This window comes from Oratosquilla oratoria, chromosome 21 (genome assembly GCF_046742065.1).
Source record: "Oratosquilla oratoria isolate Oo_2021 chromosome 21, ASM4674206v1, whole genome shotgun sequence".
NCBI lineage: Eukaryota > Metazoa > Arthropoda > Malacostraca > Stomatopoda > Squillidae > Oratosquilla > Oratosquilla oratoria.
In genome coordinates this window covers 50,875,677-50,903,649 of record NC_134797.1, presented here as the reverse complement: position 1 = coordinate 50,903,649, position 27,973 = coordinate 50,875,677, and the positions used below count along the sequence as shown (strand labels likewise).

General features: G+C 41.0%; 3 protein-coding genes across 3 annotated transcripts in view; 2 read left to right on the top strand and 1 right to left on the bottom strand.

Moving 5' to 3' along the window:
• Positions 1 to 2,439, top strand: part of LOC143036917 (uncharacterized) — a 4,959-nt gene extending 2,520 nt beyond the window's left edge. The window contains exons 2-4 of the mRNA XM_076204906.1: positions 120 to 308; positions 1,307 to 1,472; positions 1,981 to 2,439. Of these exons, the coding sequence (XP_076061021.1) occupies positions 120 to 308; positions 1,307 to 1,472; positions 1,981 to 2,383 (758 nt within the window). The 3' untranslated portion in view covers positions 2,384 to 2,439. The remainder of the gene's footprint in view (positions 1 to 119; positions 309 to 1,306; positions 1,473 to 1,980) is intronic.
• LOC143036918 (tektin-3-like) overlaps positions 1 to 12,795 on the bottom strand; it is a 51,836-nt gene extending 39,041 nt beyond the window's left edge. Inside the window, exon 1 of the mRNA XM_076204907.1 lies at positions 12,224 to 12,795. The gene's annotated coding sequence lies outside the window, so the exon portion shown is untranslated. The remainder of the gene's footprint in view (positions 1 to 12,223) is intronic.
• LOC143036916 (cytosolic Fe-S cluster assembly factor nubp1-like) overlaps positions 1 to 24,137 on the top strand; it is a 40,497-nt gene extending 16,360 nt beyond the window's left edge. The window contains exons 4-9 of the mRNA XM_076204905.1: positions 15,546 to 15,647; positions 16,047 to 16,137; positions 16,800 to 16,954; positions 17,987 to 18,097; positions 23,175 to 23,361; positions 24,053 to 24,137. Of these exons, the coding sequence (XP_076061020.1) occupies positions 15,546 to 15,647; positions 16,047 to 16,137; positions 16,800 to 16,954; positions 17,987 to 18,097; positions 23,175 to 23,361; positions 24,053 to 24,084 (678 nt within the window). The 3' untranslated portion in view covers positions 24,085 to 24,137. The remainder of the gene's footprint in view (positions 1 to 15,545; positions 15,648 to 16,046; positions 16,138 to 16,799; positions 16,955 to 17,986; positions 18,098 to 23,174; positions 23,362 to 24,052) is intronic.
• Positions 24,138 to 27,973: the final 3,836 nt, after the last annotated feature.

Below are 27,973 nucleotides of genomic sequence, written 5' to 3'. Positions count from 1 at the left end.
TACTATATGCACAAAACTTGAATATTGCATGCACACGAAAACAAAAATGTGTGAAAAAAGTGAAGTATAGTTCCTCGCACTGAGACCTGCCAACGACAATCTGTCGGGACGCTTTGCAGGTGACGCTGCGTCGACTCTCGACTTGCTGAACGCGAGCCCTCGCTACGACCCCCTCCTGCTGTGGGTGGTCCCACAGCGGTGCTGCCTAGATGCTGTGGCGGACCACGTACGCCAATACGGGCTCTCCTGCGTGGCCTCTGTGGGCTGTGGCTCGGGGCTGTTGGAGTGGCTGATGGCTAAGATGACTGGTACTGGGTATTAGTGTTGAGACGATACAAAAAAAAAAAAAAAAAAAAAAAAAGAATCCGATACGAGTTCCAATACTGCTCTAAACTTCCGATTCCAATAAATAAAATAAATGTTTCTTTGATCAGAAAGTATTTGTTTTCTAAACCAACTGGAGTGACTGAAAAATACCATGAATTATAACAATCATTGTACCTGAATCGAAAGTTTATAACCTTATCGAGAATCGTTAAAAAAGTTGGTGGCTTCCCATCACTAGTGGATGTGAATATATATATATATACAGCTATCCCTTGCGTTCTCTTTGAAAGCAAATGCACGCTTATTTATTTGTTTGGTTTATTTGTTCATTTACTTGTGTAGTATATCTGTACTCAGGAACTGGGACAGGGTTCATACGGTATTATTATAGTGACGAAAGAGTGTACGAGCTCGTGTTTATACTCTGGTTCTCTATCGGAGGATCGCAAGATGCTTGTTGTAGGATATGACGTGTTTGAGAAATAGAATAGTTGTTACAAGAATGGATAGAGAGGGATGGGGAGGTGAGGCAGAGGACGGGGATGGGAAGGGAGCTGTCGGGGAGAGTGGGGCACAGTGCTGAGGTGGTTTGGGAGCGTGGTAAAAGTGTACGAGTTCTAGGGGGCATTGGACGCAAGGGAATGTCTGTCGAGCAAGGAAGAGAGACACAAAGAGATAGGAGTGGATGGAGGATGATTGCGAATGGATGTAGGGGCTCGTCTTGGATTGAATGAGATGATGGCGGTGGAGGGTGGGGGGTCGCCGTACGGTGAAATGGTGGGGGTAAACCAGCCTCAACTCTCGGGGCTTGCTGGGGGAGGGGCTGTGCCTCACTGCATTGTTTTTTTTCTACCTAAGCAGAGGATAGGGATGACCTCTTCATCCACGAGATGATGAAATGGGTTCGCATGATAATGTGATAAATATATGTGTGTGCACATGTGTATGTAAATGTACATATATTATGTATGTTCTTTAGGGATTGATGTTGAAGGCTATGAGGTTAACAAGGAGTGGTGGACGTCTAGGTATGCGCCACCCGTTTTCCTTCCGCATAAATATGCGGACCCCAACCAGGATCCGCCCACGATCGACTCCTCGGCCGCCCTCATGTGCTGCTACTTCAACGGCGGGGACGCCTTCAGGTAGGGCGGAGTGGGGGGTCCCAAGAACGATGTTCAGGGGAAAGGGTTATGGTATGTGCCATTGGTTTGGGGAAAAAAACAATCGAGTCTGGAATGTATCGTGTTGTTTCAGAATTTTTAGTTCTCGTTCTGGTTCTCGTTTTGGGGGTAAACTAGAAGTAAAGAAATGAGGACGAAGGAGAAAGAGTCTGGGCAGGTAACGTTGAAAGACGTCTTAGGTCCTACCCGGGGATCGAGTACCAACCCCTCGGGGATGCATCTCGATATGGAGGAGATGGTGTTGGTGGGGTGGAAGGGAGATGATTCTCTCTGATGTCCGTCTTTTAGGAACAGACACACACACACACGAGACACGGTATAACCGAGAGAGTGAGGGAGGGTAGAGGTGAATATATGCTGTACATGTCGCGCGCGTGCGTGTATGTGTGTATACGCGCGCTTGCATATACAAAACTTCTTCACTTCCGGTTGACGGCAACGGCGTTGACTTTGTGCTCTTGACCTACAGGAAGTACGTTGAAGCCTACGCGGGTCCCCTGCTCATCATCATCGGGTCTGTGGGTGGCCCCCGCCACACGGACCCCGGGCCGCTCGACTATGCCCAGATCGATGCACGGGACACGCAACTGTGGTGGCAGGAAGAAGAAGAAGAAGTGAAGGAGGACGAGGAGGAGGAGGAGGAAGGAACTCCTGGTCACGAGAAGATTGACTCTCGTAATACAAGTCAACCCCACGGAGGACCTGCGGCGCGGTCCCGCGGCGGGGAGAGGGCGAGCGCGGGCGCGGGGCCTGCCGTAAGTCCCCACAGGGATATTTACAATGACGGAGGCTTGGGTCGCGGTCCGTGGAAACTGACTCGAGTCCATAGGATGACGGAGTTTGATATGATTGGGTTCTACGTCAGGAGCTGATTCATATTATTTTTGCTATTATTATTATTATCATTATTATTATTATTATTGTTTTCTTATATTTTATTTAGTATATATATATATATATATATATGTATATATATATAATATATAATATGTATATGTGTGTATATATATATAATATATATACATATATATATATTATATATATATATATATATATATAGTTTTGGGAGAGAAAGATTACATCAAACAAGGAAGTAATGTATATTATTACTATTGTTATTTTATTGTTTTTTTTTATTTATTAATTCATGTATTAATTTATTCTATTTTTGTGACGAACGAGGATTGTAGCAAATGACTTGCTCATTAAAACTTAAGCCATTGAGATCTATTTTTATTTGCCAGCCGCGGAATGGGTGGCCTCCGGTCGCAGAAAGAGTTAATGACATCCCCCTCCCCCCCCCCAATAAAGTGGGGAAATCCAATACAGGAAGAGGTTTGTACACGCATACACACAATTTTTACGTGTGTGTGTGTATAACAGTGCCGCCCCAGAGCGTTGATTTGTACTTGGTTTCCTCGGGAACCACCGACTCTCATAAGAATGGAGGAGACTGCAAGAGACTATATAGCCTACACTAGAGAGTTCCATGTCCCTTACCACCTGTCTTCCCCATCCATTAAGTTATCTTCTTTTAAAATAACCAATTGTTTCAGCATTTGCTGCATGGTTACTAAGTCTATTCCATTCGCAAAGGACCAATTATTGCCTCATACCTCCTTAAACCTAATTTTGTCCAATTTAAGCCTACCACAATGAGTCCTGTCCCGTTGCCTTAATTTGATGACCTTGCCTGCATCACCCTTGTTATTATGGCCCGTGACCCGTTTGAAGACCTCTCTTAGGTGAACCTCCCCCCCACCCCCGTGCACTCCTCGTCTGTCACTCGTGGGGATCAAAGCAGGTCCTTGATGTTTCCGAGTCGGGGTCGATTCCTAACCCAGTTCAGCCCAAATAAGACCCAGACCTTACCTCCACATGTGGAGACGAGACCTCCCCTCCTCTCCGTCCCCCTCCATACCCTCCCTTCCACTCCCTCTCCTCCTCTCCTTTCTCATCCCTCCTCTTCCTCCCTTCCACTCCCCCACATTCAGTCCCCTCGTCTCCGTCCCCTCCGCTCCCTCCTCTTCCAGACCCCTCCACTCCCCTCTTCTCCTCTCCATCCCCTCCAGTGCCCTCCACACCTTCCAGTCCCCTCCTCACCCTACTCCTTCCTTCCGATTCCTTCTCCTCCACTTCTCTCCCTCCCTTCCAGTCCCCTTCACTCCCCTCCACCCCAGCCGGTTGTCCGGCCACAACTCCATTTCCATTGATTTGGAGGAGAGGAGGAGGGTACCGAGGCGTGTGTGATTCGCCACCACTATATATTCTTGGACCACGTGATGGACTCGTGGTCGATAGCTTTCACCCTCCCGGATGAGAGCTCAGAGATCGTGTACGAGTTTATCCCCCATCCCCATCCTCGAGGGGGACATGGACGGCCTGCTGTATTAGTTGGAGGGTGACTGAACGTGAATAGGGCGCGATCTTGGTACACTACATATTGCATAAGCGTGTTTATGTTGTCGAAACTTAAAGGGTCTCCTCGGCTGAATAAAATCGCTTGACGGCAGACAGAATAGGTTTGTCTGCCTGCGTCCTTTTGGTCCATGGAAGGTAACATATATAAAGTATTAAATGAAAGGATAAAATCAACGAAATAGTAAAAATAAATAAAGGGACAATACTCAAGGGTGTAACTGAAGTGTTCTTTAATTCGCTAGTTAAAGGGGTTACGAAGAGGATCGTTTGGCGGGAACAGCAAGATGAAAAATCCGCCTTTCACTCGAGTTTCTGCCGCCGGAAATTTTTATTTGACTGAGGGCCAACATCCTGAATAAGAAAGAGAAGTCGAGAATCCTCATTACTAGTAACATCGCGAGTTTAGTTGTACGTTCAACAAAAAGTAAAACCACAAATACGAGTAGATCGAGTTTTGCTATCAATGAAACGTGGTCAAACAACACCGTAGATTTTCCGGTGCTATTTTTGTGTTTCCTTGCTTGACTTTGAATGCGGTCTTGTAGACCGTATTGGTTATGACGAAACTCTTCGCTGCTGCTGAAGCCCGCACCTTGACCCTGTTTGCACTGACATCCTGGGCAAGTGAACTGTACCTGTTTGTTTATTATTTAACTATACCTATGCATTTATTTTATCTGTTATTATTTGTATTATATTTGTCTATTTATCGTCATTATATTTTTCCCGCATCCGACCTAGTCATGGACCAAGAGGTCTCCTGTCGGTATGCTCCGCCTTTGTAATCCTTTGTTAGTGACAATCAGTGGTGACCGCTGAGGATCGAACCGCCAAACTCGGACGTGCATCTCTCTCTCTCTCTCTCTCTCTCTCTCTCTCTCTCTCTCTCTCTCTCTCTCTCTCTCTCTCTCTCTCTCTCTCTCTCTCTCTCTCTCTCTCCCTCTCTCTCTCCTCTCTCTCTCTCTCCTCTCTCTCTCTCTCTCCTCTCTCTCTCTCTCTCCTCTCTCTCTCTCTCTCCTCTCTCTCTCTCTCTCTCTCTCTCTCTCTCTCTCTCTCTCTCTCTCTCTCTCTCTCTCTCTCTCTCTCTCTCTCTCTCTCTCTCTCTCTCTCTCTCTCTCTCTCTCTCTCTCTCTCTCTCTCTCTCTCTCTCTCTCTCTCTCTCTCTCTCTCTCTCTCTCTCTCTCTCTCTCTCTCTCTCCCCCCCCCCATTGAACGTAGGGAGGAGTTTGTCGCTGCAAGGTTCTCTTTCCGTGGGAATCAGGTTTAAGGGAAATGAAGTGACATTTTCACTAATTTTCATACACACAAGGTGGAATCACCCCTAGATGACCGATACCTAATGGAACGGTGTCATGATACTTATATGGTAGGTTGCACAGGCTCAAAAGGTGTGTGTGCGCATTTACCTAGTTGTGTATGGTTTTGAAGCAATGCTCATGGGGTCCCGTCTCATTTTCTAAATTTATCAGATTTTGCCTTGAGAGTATGTGTGCACACGTGTGTGTGTGTGTCCGCGCGTGCATGTAAAAGACGGTTTTATCTAATTGCTAAGTGTAGTTGTTGCGTAGGGTCGTCGCCAAATGGCATATATTGAAGGCAGTGCCTGTCACATTGAGACAAAGGTCCAAGTGACAACCAAAACAAAAGAGTAACGACCCCTTGCACTAGGGCTGCCACGGCGTCGAATAGAATCGCCCGGCGACATAAAAAAAGGACCGACCGTGACGGAAGGTAAGGCACACACGCGCGCGCGCGCACACACGCATACGTACACGTGTCTTGATGTACTTTAAACTTCTTGGGTGAAGTGCATCGCGTTGGGAGCCCCGGCGGCCCGTATTGCCAAGTGGGTTCGGGCACACGCGATGTCTGTCACGTGCGCACGCGCGAACACACACACACACACACACGCACACAATTCCCGGCTATCACTGCGGCGATCCGGGTTCGAATCCCGCCCAGGGCTGACATAATTTCAGTAACGCTTCGCTGTGGGGTGTAACTCCAACTCTCGTGGGCAGGGAGTTGGGTATGTGTGCGCGTGTAAGGTCACAGCATTACACACAGTAAAATACCAGTCGATCACAAGTACAACACGTGATCCAAGACCATGGTGAATCACACACACATACCAATGTTGGATCTATGGAGGTATAGAGACGGGACTTACGAGTATAACATTTTTTTCTGGGTATTACAATTAGGTGAATATACAACGCACACACACACGCGCACGCGTGCAGCTGAGAAATTGGTGACTGAAACTGACTCGCACAACGAAAGAATAAAGATGATACGACTAATAGTTTTCGAATGAAGACGTTATGTTTCATATTTAACCAAGCGAGTGCATTAGTCATGTTATTGTGAAGAAATGGCTTTGCAGAGGACATTTTATTTGTCCCCAAATTATTATTTTTCTGCCTTGGCTAAACAGGAAATCTTTGAACGTGACAGTGAAGTCGATGAACTTGTTCAGGTCATGTTTTCTCTGTGAACCTACGACATAGAAGATTGTAACATTGTTATGGTGGTATTTTCTTGTTTTGTCTCTTACTTTTCCTTTGTTTTTTTATTTGTTATTTACGGATTCATGTATTTAATATCGAGCTGTAACTGTCCCCTACCCCCTTAGAACGTAATTAATAATTTTGTTGATGTCATGTGCGAGAGTAACGAAATCAATTTACAATTTTGAATTAAGTATCACCTTGCTTATTTAGATATTTTATATATTTGAAAATACACGACTTCAAACTAGGCTAATTACCTATTATAAAAGCTAATGAAATCACGTCTTTCATGTATTTACAAAGACATAAATTTAAGAAACTCGCTGTCTGGCTGGAGGCAAACGGTAGCTTATGCAGTCATGCAGCAATATTTAATATTTCTTGTACCATGATATTGTCATGAAACATCACGGTATTGTTTGAGAATTATACACGAATTTTTTAACTGTAGTTATATAAAAACCTACAGAAAAATGACGGGCAAATTAAAACTTGTCAAAATCGAATAGTCGTAGAACAAATATCAGCCAATCACGTTCCACTGCGGCAGTCTTGGGGGCGGAGTTTAAGGTGGACCCAGAAAAAAAAGAAAATCAGACCGACGATTATCATGTTTGTTCTGATCGAGTTTTCATAAAACGTGATCCCTTGTTCGAATCCAGTAACGAACTTTGACTTTTTTGTTGCCCGGGAAGTCGAAATATAGTTATGTATGAAAAACTTGCATATAAACGTTTGATGACGTCATGTCGCTTGTGGTAATAATGAATGCGACAATGATAATTATAATGATGGTAATAATTAGATAAAGATGATAATATAGTAATGACTAATAATATAGATAATATTAGTAATAGATTATTGATAACAATAAATAAGTGTGAGTTTGGAAGGATAGAGATGGAGGAGAAGGAGGTGGTGTGAGTTTGCGTTGCATGCGTTAGGAAGTCAGCTCGCCACGAGCCATAATCACACGAAGATAGCCGGTGTCCTCATCACAGACAGTTACACCGGCATTTCTTTTTTCCTTCTTTTTCTTCCTACAAACCTTTCCCCCTCTCCGTCTCGTCGTCGCTGTGCATTGTGGTAAAATGTATTCTAGTGGTTAGGGATGGTGTTGTAAAAAATGACAACGTGAAAACCACCACCATCATCATCATCATCATCATCATCATCATCATCATCGCCACCACCACCACCACCACCACCACCACCACGGTCCACCAATGGATCTGTAATTTGTCCATCTGTCTTTTCCATCTTTCACAGTTCTCGCACAATTTGAATATCGTGTGCGCGCGCGTGTACTCGTATGTACACCTACATCAGCCGCATTTGTCAAGGTTGTAACAAACCCTTTGAAGGTATTGGAGGCGATGTCTGGAAAGGAAGACAGATTGAGCTGCCCTCCCTACTAATTAAGCGGCGCCACTTTATTTTTAAGTGGGAGGTAATAGCCCTGTAGTAGGAATAAGTACTTAATATGTGTAGGAACGTAGATAATTTTTTAACTTTTGAACATATATATATAATATAATATATATATATATATAATATATATATATATATATATATATATATATATATATATATATAATATGGTGGTTTTTAATTATATATTTGTAATTATCTTATTTATTTGGTTATATATTTATGTTTTTATATTTGTATTGTCGACTCTATAAGCAGTGAACTGACAACCAACCGTTAATCTTTGACTGTCCATCCGTGACGTCATAGCCCCCACCCCCTCCATCCCTCCACCACTTTTACGCACCGTTATGTCCTCTATTGATCAGAGAGCCTAGAACAACTAAAACACAAAATAACTAAATTCTATACATTCCATGTGCCCTCCTCTGTAATTGTTTATTATAATAACACTCGCGTTGATTGTCGTTTTGAAATTGGCAGTGAATCACAGTTTTTCATTTAAATTCGAATGTGAATCGTATGTTATAGTCTCGTGCAGGTTCGTGTGGGTTGCATGTCCGCATACCTTTACAACCGGATGTAGAGATGACCCCTATGTATATGTATGTTTGTATGTATGTGTATTGTATGTATATATATACATATCAACGTACACGCGTTTCTATATGAAATATCTTCATATGTGAATATGATTTATAAGAATTGATAATTATTTCGTGTACATGTATTGCGGAGATAATTGACTTTGTCTCGTATGTTTAGAAAATGGGAAATTGTTCATCTGTTCTTAGAAATGGCAATTTTAAGAAAAATTAAAACCTTGCTATATAAATTTATTAATTTGTTTATTTTATTTTTATATTTTATGTATATTTATCAATTTACGTATATCTTTTGTTTCGTACAAATGACGCTTGACATTAGTATATAGGTCGACTGGCATTCTGTCGCTCCTGGCGACTGCGAAGAAAAAGAAAAAGAAGAAACCGACAAAAGAAGAAAGACAAAAGAAGATCGCTTTGCGTGACCTGGTGAATTCAGACAGTGGGGCAGTTTACGGAATTCATTAATTCCTTCCTCTGTACAGCCAGGAGCTAAAGTTTGTCGACATTTTTGTGGCATTTCGGCTTGTCCCGTCCGTTTCAAGTGATATTTTGTTCATCTTCGACTCGGGAAGAAACGGGGGTATTAAATCTACCCACGGGATATTTACGTTATTTTCCAAAACAATATTTTACGGGGTATTAGTTTGATTTTTTTTTTTTGTATACGAATGATCACAAGCTATCTAGCAGAACTTTTCTTTACTAATGTTACCAGATTTGCAATTGTTGATATCATAGTATAATATTTCTTATTTAAGGTAATAGATGCATTCCATTAAGATGATTATTCCAAAGATTAATGCAAGTTTTGTTCAACAATAATTTTTCACCTCGATAATTCTCTGCCAAGATGAAAGGAACAAACTCCAACATTGTCAACGAGCTGTGATTTGTCAGGATCATTATTAGTATTATATAGTTTTATAAAATATTCGTATTATATAACTATCAGTAGTTTTACTAGTATCAGTATTATTAGTAATATCTGACATTGGCTGTATTTTGTAGCCTAGTGTAGACAGCTGGACTGGGTTGTAGTCTGTGACGAACCCCAACCTGGACCGGGGGGGAAGGGGGTGTACTCTTTTCCCCACAGGCATGACCCGCTTTGTGTGTGTGTATGTGTGTGTGTGTGTGTGCGCGCGTGCGTGCGTGCGTGCGTTAGACAAAATGCCTAAAGGTAAGGATATACTGTGATTAACTGAATTTTATTTTATTGTGTTTGTGTGTGTGTGTGTGTGTGTGTGTGTGTGTGTGTGTGTGTGTGTGTGTGTGTGTGTGTGTGTGTGTGTGTGCACGCTTCGTTAATTACATTTTGCATCGCCACGGAGAGCGCAACGGTAAACATTTGCATTATATATATATAATTGGTGTTCCAGACCTTGGCCGACTGGAAACTCGCACAGCCCCGTAGCGGCTGGCAACGGTTTTCCCGCATAGGTCGTCTCTCTGGGAGGGTCTTGTGCTGCCGTTAGGTGTGGTGGAAGAGGAGGAGGTGGAAGGGGACGAGGTGGAGGAAGAGAAGGGGAGGAAAGAGTCAAGGAGGTGGAAGAAGAGGAAGAACGGGAGGTGGAGTAGGACACGAACAGTCGCCGGTTGTCAGTTGTCCCTGCGTGGGAGGAAATAGTCGTACACTTGGTCCGCGGACCGAGTGCCTGCCCCTCGGGCCCGCACCATCAGATCGAGGCGTGTTGGCGGATTTTGAAGATTGGTGGTGGGTAGATGCTTCTCTCCGACGTACAGATGATTTATCGTTATTGAAGATTGAGGACCCTACTACTACGCCAGGAGGCGCTGAGTAGCTGCGGCCGGAGCCGTCACCGTTGCCCTATGTACTATATACGTTTTAGGGGACTGTTGAGGGGGGTGCAGGTAACAGTCACTGCAACTGGGAATCAGAGAGGAGTGCGGGATTTGAACCCGGGACTAAGCGAATGCGAAACCAGGTTGTCACTGAAATCAGCAGTGATATAGGTCACGGGGCGGACCCTATATTGAACGGGGTATTGCTCGGTCGAGACCCCATGTAAGTAGGGAACCGTCCTTCATCTACATGATGAAAAAATCGTCATTATTTTAACCGAAGGTAATTAGGCACCGGAAATGCCATTCTGTAAACGACCGAAATATTAATTTTGCCATTTAAGAAAGTAAAAAAAAAAAAATTATTCGCTTTAAAAAAGTAAAAACTATTTTTATACGCTTGAAGGAAATGAGTTTAGTGGGAAACTTTTTTTTAGCCACGACTGAACTATTAGTGTCATCTTTAAAATCGCAAAAGTATTGTACGAGTATTATTGATGAAAACGACAGTATTTCTTTTTCGGGATAAATTGACCTATTTAGCTTATTAACTGAGATTTTTTTATCCATATTTACTTGTAAAAGCGTATTTATTCCTACACGTGTTTTTGCATGCAGTCATGCATTTTAGATTTTTTTTTTCACGCGCCTCTGCCAATACGTCGTCAGCGTAATGGTGCATTGTGTGAAGATGTGGCAACAGCGCGTGCGTGTTCACGGGCACACGTGAAAGGAACAGATTGTACTGTTCATTTCCAGCAGCCCATGTGTAACCGGTTTCTTGGACACACTAGAAATAGTCATGTAAAAATATATATGTGTATTTATATACTTATTTATTTTCAAGAACATTTTGGAAGCTTTGTGAAACTACATGCGATAGCTAAATAGTAATTAACTATGATGGTCGATAGACGATTTTGTTTATCTTGTGGACCTGTATCATCAGTTTTTATACACTGGAACGCAAAGGTCATCTGACCAGCAATGTAATCGATGATGATAAGATTTTCTGAGCTTGTCACTGTCAACACGCGTTGACCTAAGCGGAACTCGAACCACTCTCTCTATGGTTCGCCTTCAGACGCATGCGCACCAGTCCGCTCGGCTACCACCATGCTCTTGTCTCGTAGACAAGTTCTTTAGAAACCACGTGATCATTTATTGTAGAAAAAATAAGAATTGAATCAATCTATAAATTAAAAATTTAAATAAAGATAGATTAGTTAATGTAATGAAATATTGACACATATATGAATGATTAAATAAGTTAATAAAATTAATTAATAAAGAAAAAATCTCCAAATTCTTGAGTTAGAGCAACATCATGGCATGCTTTACATTTTTTTTTTATAAGTAGATTCGTTAAAACAAACGAGTGAATATCGATAAATAATAATAATTATTATTGATGTTATTATTATTATTATTATTATTATAAGTAAATTCGTCAAAACAAACGAGTAAATAGATAAAGAATGATAAAAAGTAAACATAAAAATCCCCCAAATTGTGAGTGATGGCATCAGTATGGCGCACTTAACAGGTTTTGTTTTTTTGTTGGTGTTGGACGGTTTTTTTCTGACTTGGAGGGGAGCAAAACGGGTTCTAAAGCCCTGAAAACGTTAAGGTTCCTCACAGCCCGAATAAAATCGACCGACGTTAGCCAGAAGGAAATATAAAGAGATAGTCGCCTGGGTCCACCGGATGATGACGTCATCGGGTATTAGCCCTAAGTCAAGCAAGTCACCCTTTATCCTTGATTCTGGCTGCCGTCAGTTGATCTTATTTGAATAGGGGGGGGGGAGTGTCACCGGAGTGGGAGGGGATGACATCCATTTTGTGAAATTGAACTCCACTTCCATCAGCACAGGAGGAGGAGGAGGAGGAAGAAGAAGAGTACTCCACTGTACTACTTAACACCACACGAAGTTACACTCAGAGCGGAGTTGGGGTTGGTCACGCTTCTTCCCTCGTCGTCGTCCTTCTTCTTCGTCACAACACAAGAACCACCAACACCATCACCACCACCACTACTGCGTTGGCAGGCTACAGGGCCGCAGGCTTTCGCCACTGCACACCACACGCCTTGGCTACTGCACCACTCTGAGTTTACTGCACACACACACACACGGCCGGCCGGACGGTCCGGGAGAAGCCGGTCTGCTTGGCCGGCGCCGGGGGAACTCTCGCTCTGCTCGGCCGCCACCGAGGAGGAGCCGGCAGGTCACTGCTGACTCCGGAGCAGGTTAGGTAGGGTCCGGGCAGGCTGTACAGGTTGCGGAAGCAAGTTGAATGGGTCTTGGATAGGAAGGTAGGTTGGGATTCATTTAACCTCTGAAGTAGACAGGCAGGCCGGAAAGAAAAAAAGAAAAAGGCTACTTTAAAGGCAGGTTGGTGGACAAACTTTCATTTAGTATTTGAGGTAAGTAGGCAGGTAGGCAAACAGGCAAGCCTGGAAGCCAAGGAGTTGGTTTGTGGGTTGGCAGGTAGGCTGGCATGGGCACGACATGATCTGATTCAGGTGAATCATCATGAAAAGAAAGGAGGAGGGGGAGAGTGTTGGTGGAGGGGAAGAGGGAGAGAAAGCGAGGAGGCGGACAGAGGAAGGAAGGAAGAGGAGAAGAGGGAGACGAAGAAGATAACGGTGAGGGAGGAGTGGGTGATAATCGACGGAGAAAGGGAGGACCTATGATAAAAGAAGTGGGATAGGAGGAGGGGAAAGATAGAAAAAGGTGGTGCACTGAAAGGAAAAAGGGGAGGAGGCAATGCCGTGGAGTTGGGGTGGGGGGGAGATGGGGAGTGAGGGGTGATTTAGTTGGGGGGAGGAGAGAGAGAGGGGGGAGTAGCGAGGGAAGTTGGGGAACTCTTTGGGATTGGTTTAGAATAAGGGAGATTTTGAAACAGGAAATAAACAAGTGTTGATAAATGGGTATGGAGGGAGAGGGAGGAGTAGTAATGAAAATGGCGACTTTATTTTTAATTATTTCATTTATTTATTTATTTCATGTATTTATTTATTTATTTGCAAATGCTACCAGACTATTCTCTTCAGTTAATGGGGACGAAAATTGGCGCCTTAAGCTCAAGATTCAGCTCATGGTCGTCCTTGGGGCAAAGAGGGGGGAGGGAGGGGGGTACAAGGGGACGGGAACAATAAGAAGAAAAAAGTTTGTAGAAGGATAAAGGATGGAGATGGAGGGAGGACAGAAATAGAAAGACGAAAGAAAGAGGGGAAGGAGGGAGAGGAGGCAGTGGAGGGGAGAGGGAGGTAGAGGAATAGTGGTAGATGACAGGGCAGAGAAGACTTGGGAAATCACGACAGCGATGGAACGAAAACGGAGCTGGGAAAAGAAAATTGAAAAGAAGGAAGATGGGGAGGAGGGGGAGGGGAAGGAGTGGAGGAGGAGGGGAAGAAAGAGGACAAGGAGGAATGAAGGAGGAGGGGGGGAGAATGAAGAAAGAGGGGAAGGAAGAGGAGGGGAGGAAGGAGTGAAGAAGGAGGACGGGAAGGGCGGGAAAGAAGTAGGGAGAAGGGGAGGAAGGAGGAGGTGAGGAATGAGTGAAGGAGGAGGAGGGGAGGAAGGAAGGAGTGAAGAAGGAGAGGAGGGGGGAGGGAGAAGTAAGGAAGAAAAAACGCGCGTGGTCGGGACAAGCCTGCAGGGAGAAGGACCTACCTGGCCCGGCAGGTTCACACTGCTCCGTTTCGGCAGTTCACACGGGTCCTCTCTCATAGACGTAGCAGACCATCGAACCGGACGAGGCAGGTTCACACTGGACGTTCTTGACGGCGATATCAGACCGTCGAAAGAAGATTGGCATGTATTGAATCTGTATGAACAGGTTCACACTAGTCCATTTTGACGGTGGTTCGCTTGTCGCACCCCTTTTTTCGGCCTTACAATGAAACAACGCCAACAACAGAAGCAACAACAACAATGACACTGGGAACGAGACTAGATACTAACAACGGATGAACATCGCTCTACAGCTTTTACATTCTATCTGGGCATCTTTCGCCAAATGTGTTTATATTTCGTTTATACTCTGCATTCAGCATTGTCCCTCTTTCAATATATAACAATAATAATAATGATGATGATGACGATGATGACAATAATAATGAAAACGATACACAAACTATCCTTCCAGTACACCGTTAGGAACTCAACTAAGTTTAAATATTTACCGCATTTTCTTCGAAGACAAAATTATACTTGATTAAAGCAGAGGAGTAGGAGGGAAAGGACGGCGACTGTGTTTTGATAAAGATGTAAAACGGAAGGAGAGGGAGAAGGGAAAATAAAATAAATACAATTCTGGAATGAAAGTTGTTAAGAGGAAGGCGAGCACGCATTTTAACTTTCATGAGAGAAGATTGATGGCGAACGGAAACGGCGACGACATTTCGCGTTCGTTTTCAAATTTCGATTTTGTTTCTCTTTTAATTAATTCATTTATATTTATTAAATTTTGTTTATTTAATTTTATTTATTCAGGTCTCGGGTTGTTGGTTAGGAATTAGTATCGCCGAATATTAGCTGGGGTGTTCAGTACTACCTCTCTCTCTCTCTCTCTATATATATATATATATATATATATATATATATATATATATACACACACAACCGTCTTTGTGTGTGGTGGTGGTTGGGGGGAGGGGTCCAGAGAGACTGACGTCAGAGAGAATAATCTCCTTATTACGCGCCTTCAGAATCTGTCAATAACTTGACCTCCATCCAGAGGTCCAGACATTCGTTTTTCGTGCGGGCCCCAAGATATTTCTTTCATCAACACCGACTGTATTTCTTCCACCTGAGCACATAAGAGCTAAAAGCCAGCAAATGTTCTCCTGGTGATAGGAAGGTTCCTGCACTAGTACAAGAACACCAGTCCTAGCTTGTTCCCAGAGAGATTTGTAGGAGGGGCTGAGGATCGTTGCCAGCCACTGTGGGGCTGAGGGTTTCCATTCAGTGAAACTTAAGGCAAAAATTTGTTTTGAGGAACGTGTTTTTACTAAGTTAACTAAGATTGTAGATTAGGACATTTAAGGAAATCCAGGAAGACCAAAGTAAAGGTGGGGGAGGGGTAGGTGTTTTTATACTGTGCTGCAAATATTAAGCTCGGCTCCACATCGCGCACAAAATGATAATAATAATGTAGGCTAGAAACCTCGCCTTTTATTATTAGTTTATCAATATAATAACAAATATGTATGGGTTGAATATATTGAAAATGTATATGCATTTCATTTTCAGGTTGGGATATTGGACATTGACATATGTGGCCCCTCACAACCACGGGTTTTCGGTGCAGATGAAGAAAAGGTTCACTCCTCTGGAGCGGGATGGTCGCCTGTGGTAGGACGAGTGACAAATCATAGTTGCCACCCTGTCTCATAGTTTCCAATATTTTGTGTTAGGGAGAAGAGACATATTAAGAAATATATATTTTTTCGGTGAATTATTGAAATTTGTGTATAGATTTTTTTTCACTTCATTTCAAGAAGTTTATAAAAGAATTACATACACCCAGGTCTCTTAATCCAACCGCAACTTGGGCTGAATTGGTGGTGCCTTATTTTCTAGGCCAATTCCCTCAGTCTTGGACCCAAACGTTTGCAATGGCGGTTGGCGAGTGTTGGTGGATTAAGAGACCTAGGTATATGGCAGACTTGAAATGTTTCTTATTGGTAGTACCCACAATTATGAATGTCTATGCAATATGTTCCAGCGAATAATTCAGATTTTATTTTCCAGTATGTGTCTGAAAATTTAGCAGTCATGTCTATTGGGTTTTTATTGGGTGGTCCAGATGATGCAGTCATTTGGAGAGGACCAAAGAAGAATGGTAAGGATCAATTTATCATAATGTTTTCGATAATGATGTACATTAGTTTTATTTGTTTGTTTATTTATTTTCTGAAGTTTTATTTTGGACTGAAAATATAAGAGAGGTGAAGATGAGATTGTTAGGTATATCTTTGGAGCTGTGGGGTTTAGGATGGAGTTCAGTTGTTTGCAAATAACGTTGTCCTTGCAGACAATTCTGAGGAATGGCTGAATGAATTGATAACGAGTTTAACGGTTGTGGAAGAGGAAAAAGATGAGAGTACTCGTAAATGTGGGCAAGAGTAAGGTGATGAGATGTACAAGGAGTAACAAGAGTGATAGGTTGGATGTGATCATGGAGGGTGAGGGGCTGGAGATGGTGTCAAGGTTTAAGTATTTTCGGATTTTAGAGTAACACAACTATATTCGGGTCGCCATTCAGCGATACCTGACCACAGAAGCAAACTGCCTTAGTTACAAGCATCACTGAGAACACACCTAACACTATCTTATGTTGCCATCTGGTGGCTGTTGTCAATTACCTCGGGGTCATTAATCTCCTGCAAAAGCATCTGGGACCGAAGATAGATTAGACTTGAAAATTGCCCAGACTGTCTTACTTCTTATAAAAACTTATTCACTTTGTAACATTATCAAAAATGTTTCTTTTTCTAAACATAGGAATGATTAAGCAGTTCCTTAGGGATGTTGACTGGGGTTCCCTGGACTATTTAGTAGTGGATACTCCTCCTGGCACTAGTGATGAACATCTTAGTATTGTCCAGTACCTCTCCGCCTCTCCACCTTCTGCAGCAGTAGTTGTTACAACACCTCAGGTGAGCAAGTAAACTTTGTTTTCAGGAAGAAAATAAGATTCTAGGATTTATGAGTTGGACAATTTTATTTATATTAATTTGTGTGAGGGGTAACTATCTTTAAATTCCAGAGGTGTTAGGGTGTTATTATGTAAGTATGGCATATGTGAGCTTATGGCTTGGGGAGTAGGTTTGGCTCCTGAGGGAAGTTGTGGAGAAAAGATCTAATGAAATCATAAGGAAAAGGTGAAAAAGGAGGTAGTTTTTAAAAGGTTGGGCATTCAAGAAGAATCTGGGATATAGTAAGGGGCTGCTAGTTGACACAAGAATGTCCTGTTTTTAAGCACATTAGTGCTGTCTCAAAACATCTATTATGTTAGTAGGAACAAGCCCATAGATGAATGTGAGGTTTGATATTCCTGGTGAATTATTGGGTGTTCCTCCCTGCATGTTTGCCTCCATTTTTGCAACAACCCAGAGAATGAGTAACCGTCTTATCCTAGTAAAAGGTGGGAAGCATTAAAAAAGGGGTTGGTGCTGCAAACCAAGCTGCCATGTCAGTAATTTCATTCCTGGGAATTCCGATACAATTGAGATGGAACCCAGTCAAATAGCATAGATTTATTCAAAAGAAATTACAAGGATCCATCAATGGAAATTGTGATCAATAGATAATGGGAATAGAGCATGGAAACATCTTCTCGAGTTCTGCACAAGTCAGAGATAAAGGGAGAGGATAGGGAATTGGAAATAAGGTTTACATTAATATGAATGGCAGAGTTCCATGATACAGTACCACTTCTGTCCCCATGGACAATATTGCACCATTGCCAAAAAATAGTTTAAGATCATGGTGCAGGATGTGGGTATAGTATTTCTAAGGGACTGGAATGTTGTCACATCAGTGAGCTTGATATAGTGTAATGGGAGGGGCATTAAATGGGATATGTATAAAGTGCATATGGCCACCCCCCATACAAATGTATAAGGTGGAAAGGGTCCATGATATGAACACAGACCCATTTTAATGTTCATGATTTTCTCTTAATCCAGGAAGTTGCACTTCTAGATGTACGGAAGGAAATTACATTTTGCCAGAAAGTAAATGTGCCTATAATTGGCATAGTTGAGAACATGACTACATTCGTGTGCCCCAAATGCAAGGTAAATGAAATATCTTTTTAGTTTCATGATTATCAAATTGTTCAATACATTTTGAGTGAATACGGGTGTCAGTAGTGATTTTTGCTATGAATTATTAATAAATAAATTTTGTTTTATTATTGGATGGGTGTAGAGTGGGCATATGATTTGAGTTGTGCATTCTCCCCCATATATTGGGGCTGGTCAAGGGTAATAGCATGATGCACAATTTATTGCATTATTCATGACTCATATGATTCATATACATAATTCATGTTTCATAGTATAATTAATCATACTATGAGTAAAAGTAAAGTGATGAGATGTACAAGGGGTGGAAGTGAGCATTAAGAGAGAGTGACTGGAGGAATTGGATAGTTTTAGATACTTGGGTGTGAATGTGGCAGGAAAGGGTGGAGTGGAGGTAGAATGTAGATTGAGAGAAGCGAGTAAATGCCTTGGTGGATTAAAAAGAGGCATGAGGAATACACATTTGGGAACGGAGGCTAAGAGGAGATTGTATGAAGGAGTGATTGTGCCAACAGCACTGTATGGGGCAGAAACATAGAAGAGAGGAAGAGAGAAGGAGTTTGAATGGTTTGAGATGAGGTGTCTGAGAAGTATGATGGGGGTTACTAGGCTGGATACAGTGGTAAAGGAGTTGGGAGATAGGGTTGGTGAAAGAGTATTGGGATGGTTTGGACACATGGAAAGAATGAGTGAAGAAAGACTAGTAGAAGGGATGTGGAGGGAGTGAACATGAGGGGGCGACCTAGGACGAGATGGATGGATGGGGTGAAAGGGGCTTTGGGGAAGAGGGGAATGTCTGTTGAGGAAGGACAGAAGACAGGGGTGAATGGAGAATGGTTGTATATGGATGAGGTTGTGATGCATGAGGTGGAATGGGTGGGGGGATAGGAGGTGAGGTAGTATGTACTGTATTAGAAAAATTTGACGCAGCCCGAAGGGATTTCTCCCCGTCTTCTCCTTTTCTGCATGAGGGGATGGAGAGGGGGGTCGCCGATTTAATGAAGCGGCCTTGCTGTGGATGTGCTGTGTCTTGTGACACTGCCTTTGACCCAGGGCAGTGGACAAGATGCAGGGATGACCCGTCATCCAGGAGGTGCCAAGATAAGAGGGAGCGTAGAGGGTGGAGGGGAGTGTATTCAGGGATGGAATGGGTGGGAATGGTTTTTATGCCTTCTTTTTGGCTACCTCCCATGTAAGGGGGAAAATGCCTTTAGTATATGTATGTATGGAACACGAATTATAAATTATATTACCTATTTTATGGTGTGATTCAAGATGAATCGTGATTCATAAATAATCACGTTAAGTGAACGGTATGTGTGAATCTTATATGAATCACTGTTCACATGAATCTCATAATCAGTGCTCATGATTCATGGTATGATTCATGTGAATCCTGATCCATATTATTTCTAACGACTAATGTGAAACATTCATATGAATCACATGGATCACGATCCATGTGAATATGCATGCTACGAATCATGCAATTAGTTAATAATCACGATTGAGTGGTGAATCTCATGTGAATCATGAGATTCATGACTCATAACATGAGTGAATCAAGATCTCAAATCGGTACTAATCACATGGGCCATGATTCACATTAATCAAGATTCATGTTATTTTAATCATAGCTTGATACATCTGATTCTCAATTCATGAATCGTGTGACATTGATCGTGATTCATAGTAATGGATCCACAGCTTGATTCATTGTTATTCATAATTTGAATGCTATGAATCATTAATGTGACTCACCTACATCTTGACTCATAAGTCATATGTCAATCATGATCCATTGCTTCATGTATTCATTTTTATGAATCATGTGATTCATCAGTATTCATAACACTGCATTTTGATATTCACATGATTCATATGAATCAAGAATGCTAGCAGTTATGCAATTTATGAACCACATGAATCATTCATATTAACCAGGGGTTTTATTAATTATGATTAATGGTACGATTCATAACATGGCATAGGATTCATGGTTCATACGAAAATGCTACGAATCGTCCATGTGATTTATATGAATCGTGTGAACCGTTCGTTTGAATCTCGATGCAGGACGAATCAAGCTACGAACCATACGAATAACAGGTCATTCAAATAGGATTCAAAATCACGTGTTTCATATGATTATGAATCATACTTGAATTATAGTCCATGTTATTCGTATGGTTCGTAGCTTAATGTTCAATCCTGAATCATGATTCATGGTGCGATTCGTAACATGAATCACGTATTCTCATGAATGCTACGAGTCATGATTCATATGAATCATACTTTATCCGTGTGACTCACGTGAATTTTTATAATTCGTAACGATTAATTTGAATGATTCATGATTAATTATTCAAACCACTCACGAAATTCATGAATCACATGGGTCATTCATCTCCTATTTGAATCCTGAATAATGGTACTAGTAATATGAATCTCATTGATGATTAATGGTTCATAGCACGAGTCATGTATCACAAGGGTCACTATTCATATGTAGCATACTTTAATTGTGATTAATTTGAAATTAATACCATGAATCAGGATTCAAGTATAATTCAAATGTTTGGTGCCATTCATGAATTATGATTCACGTTCCGAATCATAATTTACATGGGTCATGATTCAAGGGATTCAAAATCACGGTTCATATGAATCAAACTTGAATGATTCGTAGTTTGATTCATAATCGTGAATCATGGTATTCGTATCATGAGTCATGATTAATTTGAATCATGTATTCTCATGTTAGGGATTATGGTTCATAAAATCACCTATTAATTATCGATGTGATATGAATTGTGAAACGAGTAATGATTCAAAGATTCACTTGAATCATTCAAGCGAGACCTTTTACGAATCACTCAATTCATTAATATTCGTAATAGGGTTCGCTTGAATGATTCATAATGATTCATGTCGTTCGTGAGATACGAATACCATTAATCGGGAAAGGGAATCTTGTTATGAATTCACATGATTCATTAATCACTGATTCATATGAATCAGTTCGTCATTCGTATGATTCATAACGAAATTTATATGAATCACATGGATCGTGATTGAAGCATGATTCATATGATCCAGAATTGAAGTAAATTAATCATTCGTAACGAGATTCACTTGAATGATTCATGAGATTCATATTAATTTGATTCCTAATTCTTGGTATTCGTAACATTCATACGAATCGTTATAGAACCCTATGGATCATTATTAAAATTTGCACTATATGAATCTGGTTACGAATCATACCGTTAATCAGTGCACATATAGATATATAATCACAAGGAACATGAAAGTATGATTAGTATGTCATGAATCATTCAAATTCATAACCACGTGCTTCATACGAAGCACGTAATCATGATTCATAGTACAATTCGTAACGTTCATGCGAGTATATGTAATCACGTGGATTAAAGATTGGTTCCTGAATCTCATGAACTATGATTATGAACTCAAGTGAATCTCGTTACGAATCATAAATACACATGGATCATTATTAAAGTGATTCATGACTTAGCATTCACAAGAAAACACGCGATTCTTGTAATACCATGCTTCATAAAAATAGTGATTATTGATTCATGTTAATCGTGAATTGTATGATTCGTAAGGTGAATCGCGTATTCATGTTACGAATCATTTTTATGAACGACTTTCATCACGATCCATGTGGTAATCATGGTTCAAAGCATTGCGATTGAAATGACTTGGATAATGGTTCATGTGAACCTCGTGATTCATTCGTAACATGAATACTCGTATGAATCACGTAGATCATGATTAATGGTTCATAGCATCCATGAGATTCATATGCAAACTTTAATCATGTGATTATGGTACGAATCAAGATTCAAGTGATTCGTTTGAATCAATTTGTATTCGTAACAGGAATCATGATTAATAAGCATGTAATTATGAATCGTACTTGAATCACGATCCATGCGATTCATAATCAGTTCTAGTAATTCATGATTCAACTCGTTCGATTTTAATCATGAATTACTTAAACCATGATTGAATCGCATGAATCACGCGATTCATAATCAGGGTTTAAGTAATTCATGATTCAACTCGAACAATGAATTGAATAATTACTAGAACCATGATTATGAATCGCATGAATCATTCAAATTAATCTTACGAATACCATTAATCAGTTTGCATAGATATTACATGCTTATTAATCATGATCCCTATTATGAATACCACTTATGATTTAGGTATGAATCACTTGAATTCTGATTCATATGATTCGTACCATAATCACATTAAAGTTTGCATATGGCTTGTGATTCATATGAATCTCATGGATGCTATGAACCACTAATGTACGTGTTCATACAAGTATTGTTACGAATGAATCACAAGGTTCACATGAACCATTACCCATGTCATTCATTTCAATCGCAATGCTTTGAATCTGGTACCATATGGATCATGATTAAAGTCCTTCATAAAAATGATTCGTAACATTTGAGAATACGCGATTCATCTTACGAATCATACCATTATTCACGATTAACATGAATCAACAATCACTAAATATGAATCCATTATCAGGGTATGATTAATATGAATCACGTGTTTTAAATGCTAAGTCATGATCCATGTGAATTGATTAGTGGTATGATTCATAAGATTAATTTGAACAATTCATGATTCAACTCATTGTTCATGTGAATCTCGCTCGTACTTTCATGTGATTCAGATGAATAAAGCATGCTACATATGAATCACAAGGGTCATCCATATGAAGCACTTTAATAATCTGATTAATGAGTTACGAATCATACCATGATTCATGTGCTTCATATGAATCGCGTATCATGAATATTCGTTATGAATAATTTATGAATCACTAATTACGATCTACATAAGCATTGCAATTGAAATGACATGGGTAATGGTTCATGTGAACCTCGTGATTCATTTGTATGAATCATGATTAATGCAGGAATGCAGCAAAACAGTACATTTTTTTTATGCGAAGCTTTGTACTCAACATTCTATTGTGAGCTTTGATATTGGGCAATTTTGTTTTTGGCAGACTGAAACAGCAATATTTCCTCCAACAACGGGAGGTGGTGCTCAATTAGCAGCAGACACAAATCTTCCACTTCTTGGCCGCCTTCCTCTTGACCCACTAGTAGCAAGAGCTTGTGACAAAGGACTCAACTTTCTTCAGGAGGAACCAGAGGCTCCTGCAACTCATGCCTACATCGAAATTGCCAAAAGTAGGTCATTTTTAAGTAGTAAAGCTGGGAACCTGCATATGGCAGTCTTGCAAGATGGATATCAATACAAATATCCCTGCTACTTGTATCTGGGGATTTGTAGACTAGTCCCACTAGAGGTTGTTGCTAATTTCCTGGTGTCTTCTGTAAGAGTAGGGATAATGAATTTATCGACCTACAAATCCCAGGATTTTCCTTCAGAATAACTGACCAACAACTGCTCCCCTTCTTTTGATATCAGTTGTTCCTCTGAATTTTTCCGACTGACCATGGTCCTTCGGTCTTCCCATAGTTCTGTTTTGTTCTGTTTGGGAAGAAATTTTGGACTTGTATTTGTGTGGAAGAGTTTCTAAGTAACTGGTATATTGTAGTAGGAGGGGAGCAGTTGCAGATTGTCAGTTACCCTTATGTGAAAAGGTGGAGGAAATTCTGTTGAAGATGATAGTTCTTGGACTCGTTTTGGAGACAGTCTTAGCCCCTCAGGGCTGGACCGGTTGGCAGGAAGATGACAGACATCCATCTTGTGGGACTACTGCAAGCAGGGGCTCATCATTAGTCACTCAATGCAACAGTTGACCGAAATGCAATTTCTTGTACAAGTAACCTTCATGCCATTTCACTTAATCTGAAAGATTTGTAATTAGAATGTTTAGCCTACTGTCAGGCATGTGATTTATCTTGAATTTTTCAGAAATTGTGGAGTACTGCAGTCAAGTCTCATGATAACAAGCACTGCACCTGTTGGAATATGTAATGTGAAGAATTGTTAATTAGATTATAGTAGTTGTATGAAAGTTGTTTGTGTGGTCCATGGTGAGAAAAGAAAAAAAAAAAATCTCCTTTCTTTTATGTCTTGCTCTCTTGTGTGAATTTATGTGGTCGAGATAAAAAAAAAAATCTGATCACCCCAGGTATAACATAAGTACAGTATAGGACTATATTTTATGTCCAGTACCAGTTCTAGTGGCAAGGTTTAGAGCTTATTCCAAAGAACACCTTGCTGTGGCCAAAGCCATCACATTGTGTGCTTTGAGTGTCAGGGCCAGTAACAGTTACAAGTAGCCTTTAGGAATCAAATCCAGGTCCACATAGTTACAGGATGCTCAAAGCACAATTGTCCAATATTTCAGCTTAGTCTCTTGAGCTTCATGCTCTCCCTGTAATTATGGACTCCAGCTCGATCAGAATGGCTACCAGGTATGTCTACTTACTTCATCTGTCTAAACACACAAAGCAATCTACAGTTTTTTGGTTATAATTAAGTACATCCTGGCTTAGGCTCTACCAGTATGTTTTACTCATTCCATCTGCCTTGGTTATGTACAAGTCCTCTGTTTTTGTCTTATGGCCTCTTGTATTGAGAGATGATTAGATGTTGGAATTTGAAATTTTGTTTTATGAAACCTAATGGTAAATTTCATGATTGACCACAAAGTTAGAAATGATGCCTCAAGATTTTCCAGAATCCATCTCCATCTAATTATATATATTACATGCAACAATAATACATATACCAAGGTCCTTTTTCCCCTTCATAAGGGAGGTAGCCAAAGTCACTATTGAAGATCAAAGAGGTGTTCAGGTCACTAAAGGGGATAGATTGCATTGGTAGAGGAGATCTGATTAAAGATGGCAAGTTAAGAAAGACCAAATATCGAAAGGATGTGAAGAAATAGTTTTCCACATGCTTTCCTTCACATTTAGCAACTCCCTAAAATACTCTGCCCATTTTCCTCTAGTGCTGCCTCTTCCATTATCATCTCTCCATCTGCACCTTTTACATTTTCTTCTCTACCTGATTTGCCTCCTTTTCCTCCCTTAATTTCCTTCCAAAAACTTATTACTTTCAAGAAATTTTGTCATACTTTTACCCCATTTCACATCTGCTTCCCTCTTTGCCTCCTTTACCTCATGCTTTACTTCCCTTTTCTATGTACCTCTTGTACCTTTCACCTCTTTGTACCTTTTCTTTGTAGTAAATAAAATAAAGACTGACCTAACAAAACCATTACACATTGAAAGAACCCCATAAGAGTGACCTGAGGCTCCTCCATCAACCCCACCAACATGCAACAATTTTATCCCATCAACCCATACATGAATGCCAATTACTTACCCTGAATTAGGAGTTCTTGCTCCAACAATTCAAACCCAACTGCACCTGTGTGCAAGAAAATTGGGTACACACATACACCTCCATTCAACCTGTAGCTGTTACTCATCTCTCCCTTTTTCTTTAAAGTCAAATTATGAGGAACATCATAGTTCACCCAAGAACAACATTACCAGTGATGCTCTACATCCCTCTTCAAGCTCTTTGAGCTAAACTTCCTAATCACCCACTAACCATCTGCACTCCCCATCTCCCCCACCCCCCAACAGAAAAATTACCTTTTTAACACTTTCTTCTCATTACCCAAGGTACCCTCCCCTACCCTGCCAAAGGATGCTCACTGGCCAAGCAGGTTTGGGCATTGCAACTCATGGCGAAGGTCAAGGTGACAGCAGTTCAAGCCTTGCCACAAGCGAGTTGGATAAACAGCATGGTTCATTAAATTCCATGCTAGTCCTCTGCAAGGGGCACCATCCTAGCCTCCTGATAGGGGATGTTTGCAACATTAAACTAAATCATCATAATCTTGCCAACCTTGAAGACTGAAATGCTAGACACCCACCTCAGGAGAGACTACCACAACTCCAGAATAACCTTCATACTAATGACTCATTCCCTATCTCATGTCAACCCACTTACAGCCATTCATCATCAAACATAAGAATGGAGGAGACTGCCAAGAAACAATATGGCCTACACTAGGTAGTTCTATGTCCCTTTCCACATGTCATCCCTGTCCATAGTTATACAATCTTCTCTTAAAACAACCAATTGTTTCAACACTCGCTACATAGTTACCAAGTCTATTCCATTAATTAACCACTCTTGGTAAACCTACAGTCTATGTGATGACCTTGGCTGCATCACCCTTGTTCAAACCCTTGACCCAACCTCACTAACACTACCCTACAGTTCCACTGACATCTCCATGTACACCTGACCATCTTGACTTTTGAATGGTGTGCAATATCAAATTTACACCACAGGGACTATTTCCAATCAATAAATCCGTTGCCCCTGCTGTGTCTTGCAAAAGTTCCTTGGCCTCCAGTTCCATTCCTTGCAGATTTACATCAACTCCCACATCATCAATGGTCCTCTCTTGTAAGCTGGAAAATAATTTAGTCAACAACATGCATCTTAAACAGGAGACTCAAAAGTCAACAACACTAATGGATCTAACAAACTGGATAACATCAGCAGCACTTCTCAACTTCTAAAAACTTCATCCATATTTCAAATATCTGTTTCCTCATAAAAACTGAACTGTGGCAATCTCAAAGCAAAGCAAAACAAAGCAAAGCAAAGAAAAGAAAAAATAAATAAATAAATAATAATACATACATACATATATCAAGGTTTTTCCCTTACAAGGGAGGTAGCCAAAAAGGAAAAGGCATAAAATCATTCCCACCCATTCCATCCCTGAATACACTCCACACCCCTCCACCCTCCCTCTTATCTTAGCATCTCCCCTGGATGACAGGTCATCCCTGCACCTTGTCCACTGCCCTGGGTCAGAGGCAGTGTTGCAAGACACAGCACATCCGCAGCAAGGCCGCTCCATTAAATCAGCGACTCCCCCTCTCCGTCCCCCCATGCATAAAAGGAGAATACGGGGAGAAATCCCTTCGGGCTGGGTCAAATAATAATAATAATAATAATGAATAAAAAAAGTAAATAATAAATAAAATAAACAAATAAAATTAAAGAAATAATAAAAATAATAATAAACTTAAAATAAAGAGAACAATGGCTTTTTAAAAATGCAAGAATATACATATACCCAAATGATGTACCAAGTACACCAATATTCATGGAAAAATTAAATCTCAGCATCAGCAATCTCATGAAACTCCTGTGTCCGAAAGTATGGAGAAAGAAAATCTAAAACCACCTGCCCACTAGATCAACAGCCAAGTTATCTCCTCACCCCTCCATCTGGCCAGCCCATCCTTGAATCCTTACCACCAAACTTAATATATCTCACTCCTCTCAAGATGACAATCAACTGTTTACAGAATCAGAATCCTGCACTCCCCTTTCTAACTGTAAAGCAACAGCCCGTCCTAGGTAACATACACCATGATAACACCCATGTCCGACTACAATATTCTTTACACAAAACCTTCCCCACCACCTGGACTGAAGCTCTCATTTTCACTTCCCCCCCAAACCATAGAAAGATGGAACTACCTCAGACAACTACCACCCAACTCCCCTCACAAACTAACTAACTTCTGTTCCAACTTTCTTGTCACTGGAATCATTCCCTCGTACAATACTTCCAAACAGGTCAAATCACTACTAATATCCTGTTATAAACAGATACAATGGATCATGATGCATCTGCTGAGATGTACTATCTGAACTAATAATTGCATCAAGTTGCAGCATAATATTGTCCACAAGGACAGAAGTACTGATGAACTGTTGGTAACAACACCTACTTCCCTGGTAGTTTCTTGGAGCATCTTGGATCTTGTTGACACAGATTCC